General features: G+C 49.5%; 1 protein-coding gene across 1 annotated transcript in view; it reads right to left on the bottom strand.

The window, feature by feature from the left end:
• Positions 1–6,436: 6,436 nt before the first annotated feature.
• LOC107049234 (olfactory receptor 14A16-like) overlaps positions 6,437–15,688 on the bottom strand; it is a 164,388-nt gene continuing 155,136 nt past the window's right edge. The window contains 3 exon segments of the mRNA XM_040654628.1: positions 6,437–6,616; positions 6,618–7,396; positions 8,049–8,130. Of these exon segments, the coding sequence (XP_040510562.1) occupies positions 6,437–6,616; positions 6,618–7,373 (936 nt within the window). The 5' untranslated portion in view covers positions 7,374–7,396; positions 8,049–8,130.

Genomic DNA, 15,688 nt, shown 5'->3' with positions numbered 1-15,688 from the left:
TCTGCCGCCTGCCAGGCTCAGCACTCAGCCTGCCCGGGGAGCTGCCCAGGGCGCTGCGGGGAGACGTGTGGGGGGAAGGAGCCTCCCGGCGGGGCAGGCAGGGGCCTTCTGCTGCCACAGCTGCTGCCTGGGGCAGGGGGATCACAGCTACAGTGCACCATAGGGTGTTTCCAAAGGTGTTTGCTCCTCTTTGCAAGAGGAGAGACAGGGCAGGGATTTTTCTTTTATACCCTAAGAGAAGGGAAAAGGATTGGAGGCAGAAATCTGAAGGGAGCCAGAAAATACGAACAAATCTCTGAGTACCCTGAATTGTACCTTTCTCAGTCTGCTGTTATATGAACAATCTCCTCATGTGCTTTCAGACACTCCTCCCCCAAAGGACAGCACCAGCTGAAATTATTGTCATTCTCTGCAGTCATGAATAATGTACTTAGCCTCCAATCAAACAGATTTCTCTAACAGAAGTTGAAGTGCATAGAAGTTAGGGTTAGGGGCTCTAAGAGCAGTTGGGGTAAAGAAAAGAGATGTGGAAACAGCTCCTATGAGGAAAATATCCAGGAGCCTGAGATATGATTAGGAAATGAGAGGAAACTAAACACTCCTTAAGTTTCTACTTCTTACATCATTCTGAAGCACATGAAAATAAACTCATGTTATGGAGTTAAATGCATTTTCAAAGTGTGCAGGAGGAGTGTCTCTGAGAATGGTATCGACTCATCATTATCTTCTGCACCCTGAACAGGACTCCATGCCCAGGAACCGCAGATGCCCAACAGCAGCTCCATCAGCGAGTTCCTCCTCCTGGCGTTGGCAGACACGCGGCAGCTGCAGCTCCTGCACTTCTGGCTCTTGCTGGGCATCTACCTGGCTGCCCTCCTGGGCAACGGCCTCATCAGCACAGCCGTAGCCTGCGACCACCGCCTGCACACCCCCATGTACTTCTTCCTCCTCAACCTCGCCCTCCTCGACCTGGGCTGCATCTCCACCACTCTCCCCAAAGCCATGGCCAATGCCCTCTGGCACACCAGGGCCATCTCCTACGCAGGATGTGCTGCACAGCTCTTTTTCTTTCTCTTCTTCCTCTCGGCAGAATATTCCATTCTCACTGTGATGTCCTATGACCGCTACGTTGCCATCTGCAAGCCCCTGCACTATGGGACCCTGCTGGGCAGCAGAGCTTGTGCCACCATGGCAGCAGCTGCCTGGGGCACTGGGCTTCTCTATTCCCTGCTGCACACTGCCAATACATTTTCCCTGCCTCTGTGCCAAGGCAATGCTGTGGATCAATTCTTCTGTGAAATTGCCCATATCCTCAAGCTCTCCTGCTCTGGTTCTTACCTCAGGGAAGCTGGGCTTATTGTGCTAAGTGTCCTTGTGTTTTTAGGTTGTTTTGTCTTCATTGTTGTGTCCTATGTGCAGATCTTCAGGGCCGTGCTGAGGATGCCCTCTGAGCAGGGATGGCACAAAGCCTTCTCCACGTTCCTCCCTCATCTGGCCGTGCTCTCCCTCTTAGTCAGCACCGCACTGTTTGCTTACCTGAAGCCGCCCGCTATTTCCTCCCAATCCCTGGATCTGGTGGTGTCATTTCTGTACTCAGTGGTGCCTCCAGCAGTGAACCCCCTCATCTACAGCATGAGGAACCAGGAGCTCAAAGTCACATTGGGGAAACTGATGTCATGGATGCCTCAGTAACAATTAACTTCTCATCTCTCTCTAAATGACTCACAGATTGTCCCATAGCAGGCCTGTATTACTCTTCTCTGTTTATAATATTTATTTGTTTTATTATTATTATTATTTGCTGTTGTTATATGTTTGTTAATGATTCTTATGCTGTTACAGTAATAATTTGATTCATTCCATGTCTGCTGAAGCATCAACCTGCTCTCTTCCTCCTGGAGCCCATATCTGATTTGGATCAAAGCTGACTCTTGTACCCTCTGTGTAGTGTCTCTGTATCTGCAGGGAAATGAGGTGTCTGCAGACTTCACTGCGGCAGTGGGGATGTAATGGTGCAGGGAATGGAAGTCATTCTTGCTGTACCTGAACATTCCAAGTGCTTTTGGAAATGTTCTCTTATCATTCCATTCGTTTTGCACACCCACAGACTCCCAGGGAGTCGTTTAGCAGCACTCGGCCTCATTCACCTGGGTCTGCAGCCCACCCTGATCAGCACGGCCAGCACAGAGCCACCCAGGAATGGCCATGGAGGTCAGAGGAGGGATGGATAGTGGTGGGAGCTGTCCTGGGCATGACATTTCCCTGCAGATGCTCGTATGACCAGGAGCCCTATGACCTTGTGGCTGTTCCTCAGACCCCATTGCAACTTTGGCCCTTCCCCAAACACCACCCTTGGACAAGACTGTGTGGGTGCAGGGGACAGCTGGAGCACCAGGGTCTGGTTGTCATCATACATAGGATGACCCCTCTTGTGGGTGCTCTGCAGGGCTGCAGCCCTTGTGGGCCTGCAGAAGAAGGGTGCAGTCAGTGGAGATACTTGGGCCCTGCAGACCACCCCATGCCCGTGAGGGAGTAGCAGGGTCCAACAAAACTTCTTGTTTCATGAACAGAAAGGAGACACTGCTCAAGGAAGCTACCACCAGCCCCAGACCTCACACCAGTGGTTCCCAGCAACACTTTTCACCGTAATCTGCTGAGGGCTGATGGCTGAAGTGGGACCACTCCACATTCCTACTGGGCTCAGTACCTGCACTGGGGAATGGGCAGCCCGGCCTGGTCCCTATCTAGGTCCAGAGCCCAACAGAGCCCAGAGTAGGGCTTGCTGTGAGCTGTGTCGGACATGCTGGGGCTGGGCAGGGTCCAGCTGGTGGGGGGCAGAATGGCGGTATGAGCTGTCAGGGCTGTGCTGGGGGCATGCTGCCCCACACAGTGCCTGCACATAGCTGCCAGGGGCTGCCTGTGGGTCAGTGAGGCTGGGCTGTCCTCCAGGGAGGAATGCACACGGAGCCTCATGCTGCAGGTTGGGACCCCAAAAGTGCCCTGGAAGTAAAAAAAAAAAAAACTCCCAGAATAAGCTGTGAGTAAACCCTGAGTACAGTCCTAGTAAACTTGTTGTAAAATGTGTGTAAACCTGGAGTAAAATGTGAGTACGTCTGCAGTAGAGTGTGAGTAAACTCTGAGTGAGGTCTGAGTAAACCCAAAGTAAAGTGTGAGTAATCCCGGAGGAAATTGTGAGAGAACCTAGAGTCAAGTGTGAGTAAAATGTAGAGAAAAGACAGAGTAAAGTTTGAGTGAACCCTGAATAAGATCAGTACACCCAAAGTAAGGTGTTATTAAACCCGGAGTTAAGTGTGAATAAACTCGGATTAATGTTGGAGTTAAACTGTAGCAAAGTGTGAGTATACCTGGAGTAGAGTAAGAGTAAACCCAGAGTAAAGTAAGATTAAACCTTGTGTCAAGTGTCTGTAAACCCAGTGCAAAGGGTGACTAAAACAAGAAACAGAGATCTCATGCTAGGACAATTTCTTTATTGCGGTGATGATCATGATCATGATGTCGTCTCTATCTACTATCTAAAGCAAGCCTTTTAAATTCTAACATACTGTCATGGTTTTATAATTTTTGCTCATCAGTATTCCACATCACAACATCATGCAGTGTGCTGAGAGTTAAAGTGTAAATGCTTTAGTTCCGGGTACCTGTCTGGAAGAGAAGAACTACATTCCCCAAGAGCCTTTTTGAGTACTGTTATCATTCCTACTCAAGGGAACAGATATAAGGGCGCAGGTCATCTGACTCATCCCTCGTCTCGTCTCGCCGTGTTCCCTGTCGGATCAGCTTGCTACTGCTGCTCCCGACTGCATGCAAGGCTTCAGTATTAGCATAAGGCCTTTGGCTCTCGGACAATCTTTATCAACAATCTTATTGTTGATTTATACTGTATTATAGTGTGTTATCTTACATTCCGATACTATATTTAGTAAATTAGTTTGTTTCTCCTCAGATCGTGGCCGCTGTTTTTAATTATTTTGGAGTCCCCTGTTTCACTGTATGGAGGCGCGGATTTTGCGAAGTCCCTCCACCCCACCAGTCACGGAACCGGGCCGGATCAGCCCTTAAACCGTTGACACACACATATTCAGTACATTTCCACTAACAATCCATTGGCTAGAAAGCAATCAAATTCCATAACAAGTCTTCCTAATCAGCAGAGAGCTAATCTTATGGCTTGGTACAGAACACCCCTGTTTATTCAGAGCTTCTGTCTCCTTTCCAGAGCCTCGTTATAAGAGAGTCAGCATTCAGCAAGGCTGAGCTGACCTCTCCATCTCCAGCATAAGCGTAAACCCAAAGTGAAGTGTGTGTAAACCTGGTGTGAAGTGTGAGCAAAACCAGAAGCAAAGTGTGAGTAAACCAGGTGTAAAGTGTGAGTAAAGCTTGAATAAAGTGTAAGTAAAACCCGGAGTAAATTGCAAGTAAAATCATGAGTAAAATGTGAGTAAAACTGGAGACAAGTGTGAGTGAACCCAGAGTAAATAATGTGTGAACCTGGAGTCAAGTGTCAGTAAAAGCTGGAGTAAAAGCTGAGTTAAACCCAAAGTAAAGTATGAGTTAAACCCAGAGTAAAGTGTGAGTAAGATGCAGAGTAAAGTGTGAGTAAACACTTTAAAATGTAGTAAAATGTAAGAATCATTTTATTCCCATTCCCCATCACAACCAGTTTTAAGCTCCCTCAATGACGCCTGCCATCTCCTGGGCTAGGATCCGCTTTCCCTTCAGAGAGGGGTGAGACCCGTCAGCAGTCATAAGGCCAGGTGCCAAGCTAACCGCCCCATGGTCAAAGAACCCCAAGTTCCTGTGGCAGCACCAACCTTCCAGCCTCTTATTCAAAGCCTGCGATTTCCTGGACCACTCCATATCCCTCACCACCACAGAAGAATGAGAGAGGAAAATAACACATAAACACCCACTCCTTCAACCATTTGCCCTAAACCCCTGATGTCCTTTTTGATAGCTCGCAGGCTTCCCTGAGCAATTTCATCACTGCCTACCTAAACTATCAGTAATGGGCAGTAATCAGAGGAGCAAACCAGACCCAGGACTTTTCTGGCGATGTCCCTGGGCCCTCCCTGGGCCCCAGGGAGGCAGCACACCTCCTTACAGGTCGGGTTGGGCCTGCAAATGGAGCCCTCCATGCCCCAGAGAAGGGAATCCCCCACCACAATTCCCCTCCTGCCTTTCCTGACAGAGGCAGTTTCAAGGCACGGGGGTGACTGCCTCAGCCTAGGCTCCTTCCTAGGCAGATTTTCCCTGGTGTCCCCACTCATGTCCTCTTCAATTTCCAGCATCTCAAGCCTGTTGCTTAGTGGGACCTGGGGGAGTGGGGTTGGCAGGCAGGGGGTGCGCCAATGATGCTGAGCTGGGATACTCTTCCAACCCTCCTCTCTCAGCTCTGTCCGACTGTGACAGGACAGAGGGTCCACCACTTCTGTACGGGTATTGCCCTGGCACCCTTCCCTCTGACACACCAGTGAGACATATATATGTATAGGTCATAAGTATTACCCTTTCCTTTTATCTTTCTTACAAAATAGCTTTATTTGAATCCACGAGTTGTACAGCCAAATTCTCTTCCCCATCCCACTGGGAAAGGGGACAGTGCACAAAGCACTGTGTGGGGCTCAGCCACCCAGCGGGTTAAACCACCACAGTCATTTTGGTGCCCAATGTGGGGCTCCTAGAGTTGAGACAACAGCAGTGAGCAAACGACCGCGTGGTGCTGAGCCACTTTCCATGTCAAACCACAGCACTGCCCTGAGTCCATAACAGATCACCTTGGGACTCTGAAACTGTCCCCGTCACTCAGTGGAGAACACCAGAAGATCTCAAGGTCTTCTCAGGGAGCAGCTCCTGAGGTACATTCCTTACACCATTCCTTTGGAAGTGGCCTGCAGTTCTCTGGTCCTGCTCTGAAGAGCCCCTCTTGTTATGGCGCTGCAGCAAGGAGACCAGCTCTGACACAGCGCTTCATATTGCCGCCTACTGACTGCAGCCCCGGAGTGCTGCTGTAGAGACAACAGGGCTGTGGTGAGACACACAAGACCTTCATGTCTGCACAAATGCAAGGACTTGAGAGCAGTGTAAAGAGACCAGGGATGAAAAGAGTGTGTTGTGCTGCTGTCCGTGGCTGTAGCTCCCCCAGATCCAGATCCAGGCAAGCCAGGAAGAGAGAAGAGCAAAGGAAAAGAAGTTTTTTGCAAGCTTTTTTAGTGTCTTTTAACCTATTCAGGGAATCTGGTTCCATATTTGCATGAGCTCTTGGCATCAGAAAATAGAAAGTAGATGGGAAAGAAGAAGTGGAAAAAATGCAACATTTTTTTACAGATCACTGTATCACACTTACAAAAACAAAAAATAAAACACATATAAAATAGGAAGAACATTGACTGGGAATTGTGTCAGGAAGATGCACGCTTTATTGAAGCTGCAATAGTGCATACTGCAACACTTTGCGGAGGGCAAGTTTGATGTCCGGGTTCCTCATGCTGTAGATAACGGGGTTCAGTGTTGGAGGAACCACTGAGTACAGAAGTGCCACCACCAGGTCCAGGGATGGAGAGGAGATGGAGGGGGGCTTCATGTAGGCAAAAAAAGCCCGTGCTGACAAACAGGGAGAGCACAGCCAGGTGAGGGAGGCACGTGGAAAAGGCTTTATGCCGTCCCTGCTCGGAGGGCATCCTCAGCACGGCCCTGAAGATCTGCACATAGGACACAACAATGAGGACAAAACACCCAAACGATAAACAGACACTAAAAAGGAGTAACCCAACTTCCCTGAGATAAGATTCTGAGCAGGAGAGCTTGAGGATCTGGGGGATTTCACAGAAGAACTGATCCACAGCATTTCCTTGGCACAGAGGCAGGGAAAATGTGTTGGCAGTGTGCAGCATGGAACTAAGGACCCCCGTGCCCCAGGCAGCTGCTGCCATGGTGGCACAAGCTCTGCTGCCCAGCAGGGTCCCGTAGTGCAGGGGCTTGCAGATGGCAACGTAGCGGTCATAGGACATGATGGTGAGAAGGCAATACTCAGCCGATAGCAGAAAGACGAAAAGAAAGACCTGGGCAGCACATCCTGCGTAGGAGATGTGCCTGGTGTGCCAGAGGGCATTGGCCATGGCTTTGGGGAGAGTGGTGGAGATGCAGCCCAGGTCGAGGAGGGCGAGGTTGAGGAGGAAGAAGTACATGGGGGTGTGCAGGCGGTGGTCGCAGGCTACGGCTGTGCTGATGAGGCCGTTGCCCAGGAGGGCAGCCAGGTAGATGCCCAGCAAGAGCCAGAAGTGCAGCAGCTGCAGCTGCCGCGTGTCTGCCAACGCCAGGAGGAGGAACTCGCTGATGGAGCTGCTGTTGGCCATCTGGGACTTCTGGGCACCAGGACCTGTCCAAGGAGTACAAAAGTTCAAGTCAGAGATTTCTGTGTGGAAAATGTTCATTCAATCACAATGTTGTGAACTACATTTCATGATACTGAGTTTGCCTGGAGGGCTTCTGCACTTTTTCTCTCAAGGAAGCAGTCTTGTCCCCATAGATACAGGGAAATGTGGTGTTTGTGTGAGGGACACTTTTCTTTACAAAATGTGCCAGATGAAGTAGCTTCTAATAGAGAGGTGCTTGTAAGCATCTGTGAGCTCAAAGCCAGAAATATGTGGGTCATAAAAATAATATTTAGTGATTGTTTTTTTCTGTACTCCCTCCTCTCACTCAGTGTGTCCATGGAGTGTTTGCTGAATTGAGTAATTCTGAGTGCACTCAGTATGACTGCCTATGAGACCTGAGAGGCAAAGGGATTCACAGCTACTTGGTGCGGAGTAAGTGGAGATGGTTGGGCATGTTTCTAATTGCTCTGAGCTTGACAGGTTGGAAGACGGAGAATGATTGCACCCCCATAACACTGTGAAAAGAAGTCAGACCCTGATGAGAGCAGAGGAATCTACTGACCATCACTAAGTAGTCAGCATTTCTCAACGTACTTCAGCAATGCCTCATCACCATACAACATGCAAATAACACTTAATATTCATTTCACCAACCTCACAGCATTTCCTTGCATGTAGATGCACTCTGCTGTTGACAGCCCCTTTTAGATTTCTGCCTCCAGTCTTTTTCCCATCCCTACAATTAGAAAGAAGACAATCCCTGCCTTGCCTCTCCTCAAACAGTGTCCTTGGAAACATACTGGGGTGCAGTGTAGCTGTGATCCCCCTGCCCCAGGCAGCAGTTGTGGCAGAAGAAGGCCCCTGCCCTGCCGGGGAGCTCCTTCCCCCCACACGTCTCTCCCGCAGTGCCCTGGGCAGCTCCCCGGGCAGGCTGAGTGCTGAGCCTGGCAGGCGGCAGAGTCCTGCCACATCGAGCACCTTCAGCCAGATATCCAATGGGATGCCCCCAAAGTTAGTGATCACTCCAGGAAAAAGAAGATACATTGCCTGGAGCAAAAGACTTACCTTGTCAACAATAGTGAGAAATGGACCTCCAGTGCGCTCTCAGCCTGCTATCGTGCCACACAACATCTAAGCTCTCATCCTTCTCTCCTCCCCATCTCCTGATGGTCATGGACCCAGCCCTGCTGTGTGGTGCTCAGGAGCTGCTCCTGGGCACAGCTGTTTCTCTGCAGCACTGCCCACTTATATCAGCTCCCTGTGTCTCAGGAGCCCAGTCCAGATGAGCAGCAGTGATTTCCTTCTCCCCACAGCTCTCCCTGGAGATATCCACAGCCCTCATGAGCTGACAGCTCCTACAAGGCAGCACAGTCATCACTGCAGAATGTACTTCGAAGTCAGATCCATTAATCAACACGTCCAGAGGATTCCAAAAACATGGATGTTCCTAACAAAAGTAGTTTGACCATGAGAGAAACAAATGCCAAATCTGGATACCTCTGCTCATGACTCATAAGAAAAATGACAAACAAACAAGGACAGGGAGGGGATTATTTCCCCTGTTCTTGTCAGTGGTAGAGCTGAGGCAGTGTAGGCATAACATTACAGAATCATAGAAAGCCTTAGGTTGGAGGAGACTTTAAAGTGCACCTAGTTCCAAGCCCCCAGCCATGGGCAGGGCTGCCAACCACCAGATCACGATACCCAGGATCCCATCCATCCTGACCTTGAATGCCTCCCGGGATGGGGCACACAGAATATCTTTGGGCAACCTGTTCCACTTCCTTTGAGTACAAAATTTGTTCCTAAAATCTCACCTAAATCTCCCCTCTGTACTTTAAACCATTTCCATTTGTCTTATTTCTGTCACACCATCTCATCCTAACCCTAGGATTAGGCATCTCATCTGCTGATGGAAACCCTGGGTCTGAAATGGGGTTCTGTTCCCCAGAGATCCATGGGAGCCAGGAGTCCTCTTAGTTGAATTCAGATGTGCACAACGAGGTGTCTGTGTGTGAGCCCCTCATCTGAATGCTTGGTCTTTATTCAACAGGGACTGCGTTGCTCACTCAGACACACTCAGTGATGCCTGAGGTGCCTGGGGTGATCCTAGTTGTGTGCTGGTGCTTGTAAAGTGTGGCGGAACATCTCTGAGATAGACACCTCCTCCCTGAGCATCAGCTGAGGGCCAGAAGGGAGGTATTCTTGGCCATCCTAAATGCCACCACAGCCCTGTGCTAAGGGCACCCAGTGTGCCTTTTGCACCTTTCCCCACGGAGCATGTCGTGTTATTCCGCTGACCAAATGGATGAACTCACAACAGAAGAGCCACATCTTCCTCTCTGCTCCATCTGTGTCATACTCTGGATTTCAAGGCATTACAAAGCTATGGCACATCTACACTCTTTCACTGACGACACCTCAGTTTGTTTTGGGGTCTCATTTGAATGGCATCAGAGGAAGTCCATGGTCATGCCAGTTCCCAGTTGACAGGAAGGTGGCAAGCGTTGTTCCAGTTATAAAGAAGAGCAAGAAAGAAGACCCCAACAGCTATGGACCTGTCAGTCTTACTTCAGTGCCTAGTAAAATTATGGAGAAAATTATGCAGGGAGTTACTGAGAAACACCTGAAGGACAATTCTGACATTGGCCGCAGTCAACACAAGTTGATGAGGGAAAGGTCCTGTTAAATTAATGTTCATTTATAGCATGGTCTCACCTCTGTGTGAACATGGGAAGACAACTGATGTTATCCTCAAGGATTTCAGTAGAGCTTTTGATACCGTTTCTCATGGTATGTCCTTCATACGGCTAGACAGAAACATAATGTGATAGGCGAGCAGGTGGCCAGTGGGTAAGGCTGGAAGGGTTACAGCAAATGGGGTTCCATCAGGCTGGTGGACAATCACAGGCAGAGTTCCCCATCTCTAATGTTTTTGTGAATGACTTGCATGCAGGTCTAGAAGATCTTTTGAGCAAGTTTGCCGATGGTACCAAATTGGGAGGAGCTGTTGCCACGACTGAGGTTGGAAAGGCCTTGCAGAGACATGTGGACAAGTTAGAGAACTGGGCAAGCACCAACCACATGAAGTATAACAAGAACAAGGGCCTGATTCTGCACCTGGGAAGGGGCAACCCTGGACAAACACACTGACTGGGGGATGGGACACTGGAGAGCAGTCCCACTGAAAGGGCCTGGGGGTCCTGGTCAACAGCAAATTGGGCGTGAGTCAGCAGTGTGCCCAGGCAGCCAGGAAGGCCAACCATCCCCTGGGGTGCATTGAGATTGACATTGCCAGCTGTGTGAGGGAAGGGATTGACCCTCTCTGCTCTGCACTGCTGCAGCCTCACCTGGAGCGTTGGGTGCACTTCTGGGCACTGCAGTGCATAGAAGAAGTAAAACTATGGGAGGGCTCTAGAACTGAGAGATCTGAAGTTCAAAGTTTCACTGCAATTGACTGCTAGTTCAGGCTGGGCACTTCTCACATCCCACACCCTGGGATGAGACACACTGCCCACATGGGACTTGGGCCTCACAACATCCTTGCACCCCACACAGAGCCTGGGAGCTGCTGTCCCCTTGTCTTTCATTTGACCTCATACAAACCTCCATCCCACTGCCCCAGGAAGAGCCCTGAGCCAGCATGAGGGACAGGATCTCCCTGCCAAGGGTCTGGGGATCAGGGCTGGGCCTTTCTGCTTCATAAGACAAAGGAGGGTTTTCTCTGCATCACAGCCACCATCCCAGTGCCTTTGCCTGCCTGTCAGCATGGCTTCCAATTATCTGCTCTAACAAGTCCCTGGGGAAGCTTGCTTGTTAGTGGCCCTCAATGGGGCCCATTAATACTCCAAGAAACTTCTCTGTTTCTTCTGACTTCGTCTTCTTGAGCACTTTGTGCAGTCTCCTCTCTGCACTGGTGGTTGATGGACTCAGCAGCAAATGTCCCATAGGTCCCATTACTGCTTAAGGTGCCGTCCTGTGCCTTGTGCCTTCCTGTCATCTTCTTCAGGTGTTCATAACTTGTACAGCTAACTGGAGAGGTATCTGGAGAAAGCTTAAAGTGTAACAGTCCAGTGGTCATTTATGAAGTCTAGTTATTTATTTATTTATAGTTGTGTATAAACAAGAATTTAAAGTAGCACATGGCAGTTGATAATGATCCAGAATGTCCCATAACAAACTTTGCTCTGTCACTGTGTGGACCGACGCCCTCCTCAACTTCCCCATCCCATTTTTACTCCCGTTGACCCCATGGGACTGGCATCACTTCTCCTCACATCACTCTTCTCCTCTGGAGTCACCCGCTCACCATTAAACCTCCTTTGCACCAACTCCCACTGGCTTTCCTCAGAGAACCAGCTGCATGTGGGCAATGAACGATTTCTCTTTTTTGCCAACAAACAGAAAGCAACGTGATGCAATTGAATGAACCGAAAAACACAGTGATCAACTGCATGCCTTATCCAAGCTGCATCTACTGAGATTTTTCTTTCACAAAGAGTACTTGTACAAGAAATGAGTTAGACAGAGATAGGAAGGGATAAATATAATCACAGTGAAGGAGTTGACAAGTGAGTCCATCAGACTTTGGAGAGATGGAACAGATTCCAGTAATCTCCCTGAAGGTCACAGATCAGCCAGGTAGTTGGGAGGTATTTGAACGAAGAAAGAGCAAGGGATGGGGAAATGTGGAGAGCAGTGGGAAGAGCGTGTGTCCAGATGCCTGCTGAAAACATGGCCTTGGACATGGTCATTAATTTAGCAGACCTGGAGACCCCTGGAGGATGAGGGACATGAAATACACAGCAAGGTAGAGCAGCGGTGGACGCTGGGCATTAGTCACAGGGCATTGGCACTGGCTCCGCTGTCTGTGTCCCTGTACCTGAAGACATCTGTCCTGCAAACACAATTCTGGAAAGCACTGTCCATTCTGTAAAATGAATTATAATTATAAAAATTACTTAAAATTGCCTCGAAGTCTGGTGTTACAACTTAAAAAGAAAAAGAACTTAGGAGTATTTCTGAACTTGAGAAGTGCGTTAACACATTTTTGCTCATTTCTGTCTTTGTCTCTGAACTTTGCTTCAGTTTTATTGACAAGAACATCTTTCAGCCTTACAGCTTCAACAAGAAAAGGAGATCCATTTGTGTCTTGCACAGAGCCTGGAGTCCCCCCAGAATTTCCCTGTTCAGAATGTTCTGTCACAGCTCTCAGTCTTTGCACTGACAGAGTCACACTGTGGTTCTGATCTCTCTTCTTGCTCTCAGACCTTGTTTTCGATGGTCACATGCTGCACAGGATGCTTCATGCCCTATAAACATCTGCTCTCTTCCCATCAGCAATAGGCCACGAGCACATGGGATCACAAGGTAACCCAGGCTGGAAGGGAACCTGGGGGATGTCTGCCGTCCAACCCAGGACAAAGAGGGACAGACCAAGTTGTTCAGCATTTGCTCCTGATGCATTTTGAAAACCTCCATGGGCAGAGACTGCAGAGCCTCAATGAGTGACCTGACATTAGACATTTGGAACGCATTCCTGCTATTCCTAAGATCATGATGTGAGGCATGGAGCAGGTGTGGAATAGGAATCCCGAAGAAGTAGCAGGTGACACATCCCTGCAGATGTTGAAGATGTCGAGGGCCCCAGGCATCCAGATCTACCGCGTGACAGCTCTGCCCACAGCAAGGGAGTTGGAACTGGATAGTCTTTAATGTCATTTCCAACCCAAGTCATTCAAGGATTCTGTGATCCTCTCACTCTCTTCCAACTCAGGATCTTGTTTGCTTAGGTATTCCCTGATCACGTCCTCTTTCACTCAGGGCACATCTGCCTTGCACCAACATTTCCCACCAGTCTCTGGCACCTGGGATTCCAAGAAGCCCAGTCCAAATATTAAACAGTGAGGTCAGGAAGGAAAGGAGTATCAGAGACTTTTCCATGTCCTGTCTCACCAGGTTCCCTGCCTCATTCTACTCAGGGCCCGCATTCTCCCTTGCCTTCCTTTTGTCACCTACACATTTCTACAAGCCCTTCTTGTCTGTGATATGCCTGGGCATATTCAATTGCAGTTGAACTCTAACATTCCTAAGCTTACCTCAGTAAGTACGCTGGACAAAGTCTCTGCATTGCTGCCAGGTGACCTCTTCTTGTTTCCACGTCCTGTATGCTTCCTTTCTGTGTTTGGGTTTGACTAGGTCAATCCATTACCATTCCTGCAGGACTTCTGACAATTTCACTTGGCTTCCTCTTCCTTGGAATGGTCTGACTCTGCTTGGAACCAGTGATCCTTAGACAGTTATCACATGTTTTGAACCTATTCCCTTGAGAGCCTTATCCTGCTGGAGTAGTAGCCCATGTTCTCTTTGATCTTCACATTTCCCACCAGCCCTTCCTGGCTGGTGAGTATGAGACCCAGCAGAACACCTCTCCTTTTTGCTTCCTCAATGGCATGGTCACAAAGCTGTCATCTGTGCTCTCCAGGGATCTCCTGGTTCGTGTATGCCCTGCCGTGCTGTCCCTGCTGCAGACACAAGAGTGAAAAGGCCCAAAAAGTGGACAAGGGCCTGATAACATGAGGCTCCCATGTGTGCGTAGAGGGCACCTTCCACTTGCTCTTCCTGATCAGGAAGCCAGGAACAGACACTGTTGGGCTCCTCTGTTTGGCATTTCTATTCACTCTGGTGTGGCTCTTCTGCCATCCCCAGGCACAGCTCAGTGCACTCTCACAGAGGGTAGAAAACATCCTAATTGGATAGTGACATTGGACTTAGACTGGCTGGATAGCTCATCTTTGCTTTTTGTGTTCAGTAGGTGGCATAAGGGCAGTACATCCATTGTGGGGCTCAGGGTTATCCAAGCAGTGCAGACACTCTTAGGGCATGACTTTCCTGACGACCCAGTGCTGCATTTGCAGCTGCATGGACTGCTGCCCTGCACAGCGAAAGTCCACCCCTCTCTGTCCTTCTCCATGTGCCTTTTTTGTGACAGCAAACACTCTCTGGTACGACTAACCATATGTCTGGAATTGGTCACTGTCCACTGGATATTTGGTGGTTAATTCAGCAGATTTCAAAGCATAGACATGATGCTGTTGTCTTTCAGGAGCTGTTGCCCATGGAGACCCAGGGACATCTCAGGGGAGATGAGAAGAGAGGATGAAAATGACATCCTCTGCTGCTGATCTGGGCTGAGCTCCTGGGACACAAGGAACACCTACAAGTGGGCAGTGCTGCAGTGAGACAGCTGTGTCCAGGAGCAGCTCTTCTGCACAGAACAGCAGGGCTGGGGGAATGTTCTGCAGATGACATGAAGATAGAAGAGAAAGGACAGAGAGATTACAGGATGTATGGGGTGTGAACAGCCTATGAGCTCACTGCAGGAGGACTGCTCACAGCTCGTGGCAAGGTAAGTCATGCTGCAGGCAATGCAGCTGCTTTTATTGGGCAATCACAAAATTTGAGACAACCCATAGGAGATCGGCCAGAAGACATACCATTTTTGCTAATCATGGAGAAGGAACTGCTCCAGATGAGGGCTTCTGTGCTGCAGCGACAGAGCACAGCCCTGAGGGCTGCGTGCCCCAGGACGGCTGCAGGCTGTGCAGCCAGGGGTGCAGCCGGGTGCCCAGGGCTGTGGTGCAGAGCAGGGTCCCTGCTGTGCCCCAGGGGCTGTGTGCCGGGGCAGGGACTCTGCCGCCTGCCAGGCTCAGCACTCAGCCTGCCCGGGGAGCTGCCCAGGGCGCTGCGGGGAGACGTGTGGGGGGAAGGAGCCCCCCGGCAGGGCAGGGCAGGGGCCTTCTGCTGCCACAGCTGCTGCCTGGGGCAGGGGGATCACAGCTACAGTGCACCATAGGGTGTTTCCAAAGGTGTTTGCTCCTCTTTGCAAGAGGAGAGACAGGGCAGGGATTTTTCTTTTATACCCTAAGAGAAGGGAAAAGGATTGGAGGCAGAAATCTGAAGAGAGCAAGAAAATATGAACACATCTCTGAGTACCCTGTATTGTACCTTTCTCAGTCTGCTGTTATATGAACAATCTCCTCATGTTCTTTCAGCCTCTCCTCCCCCAAAGGACAGCAAGAGCTAAAATTATTGTCATTCTCTGCAGTCATGAATAATGTACTTAGCCTCCAATCCAACAGATTTCTCTAACAAGTTGAAGTACATAGAAGTTAGGGTTAGGGGCTCTAAGAGCAGTTGGGGTAAATAAAAGAGATGTGGAAACAGCTCCTGCGATATCAGGAAAATATCCAGGAGCCTGGGATATGATTAGGAAATGAGAGGAAACTAAACGC

The sequence above is a fragment of the Gallus gallus genome, chromosome 33 (genome assembly GCF_016699485.2).
Source record: "Gallus gallus isolate bGalGal1 chromosome 33, bGalGal1.mat.broiler.GRCg7b, whole genome shotgun sequence".
Lineage (NCBI taxonomy): Eukaryota > Metazoa > Chordata > Aves > Galliformes > Phasianidae > Gallus > Gallus gallus.
This window is presented reverse-complemented; position numbering and strand designations above follow the sequence as displayed.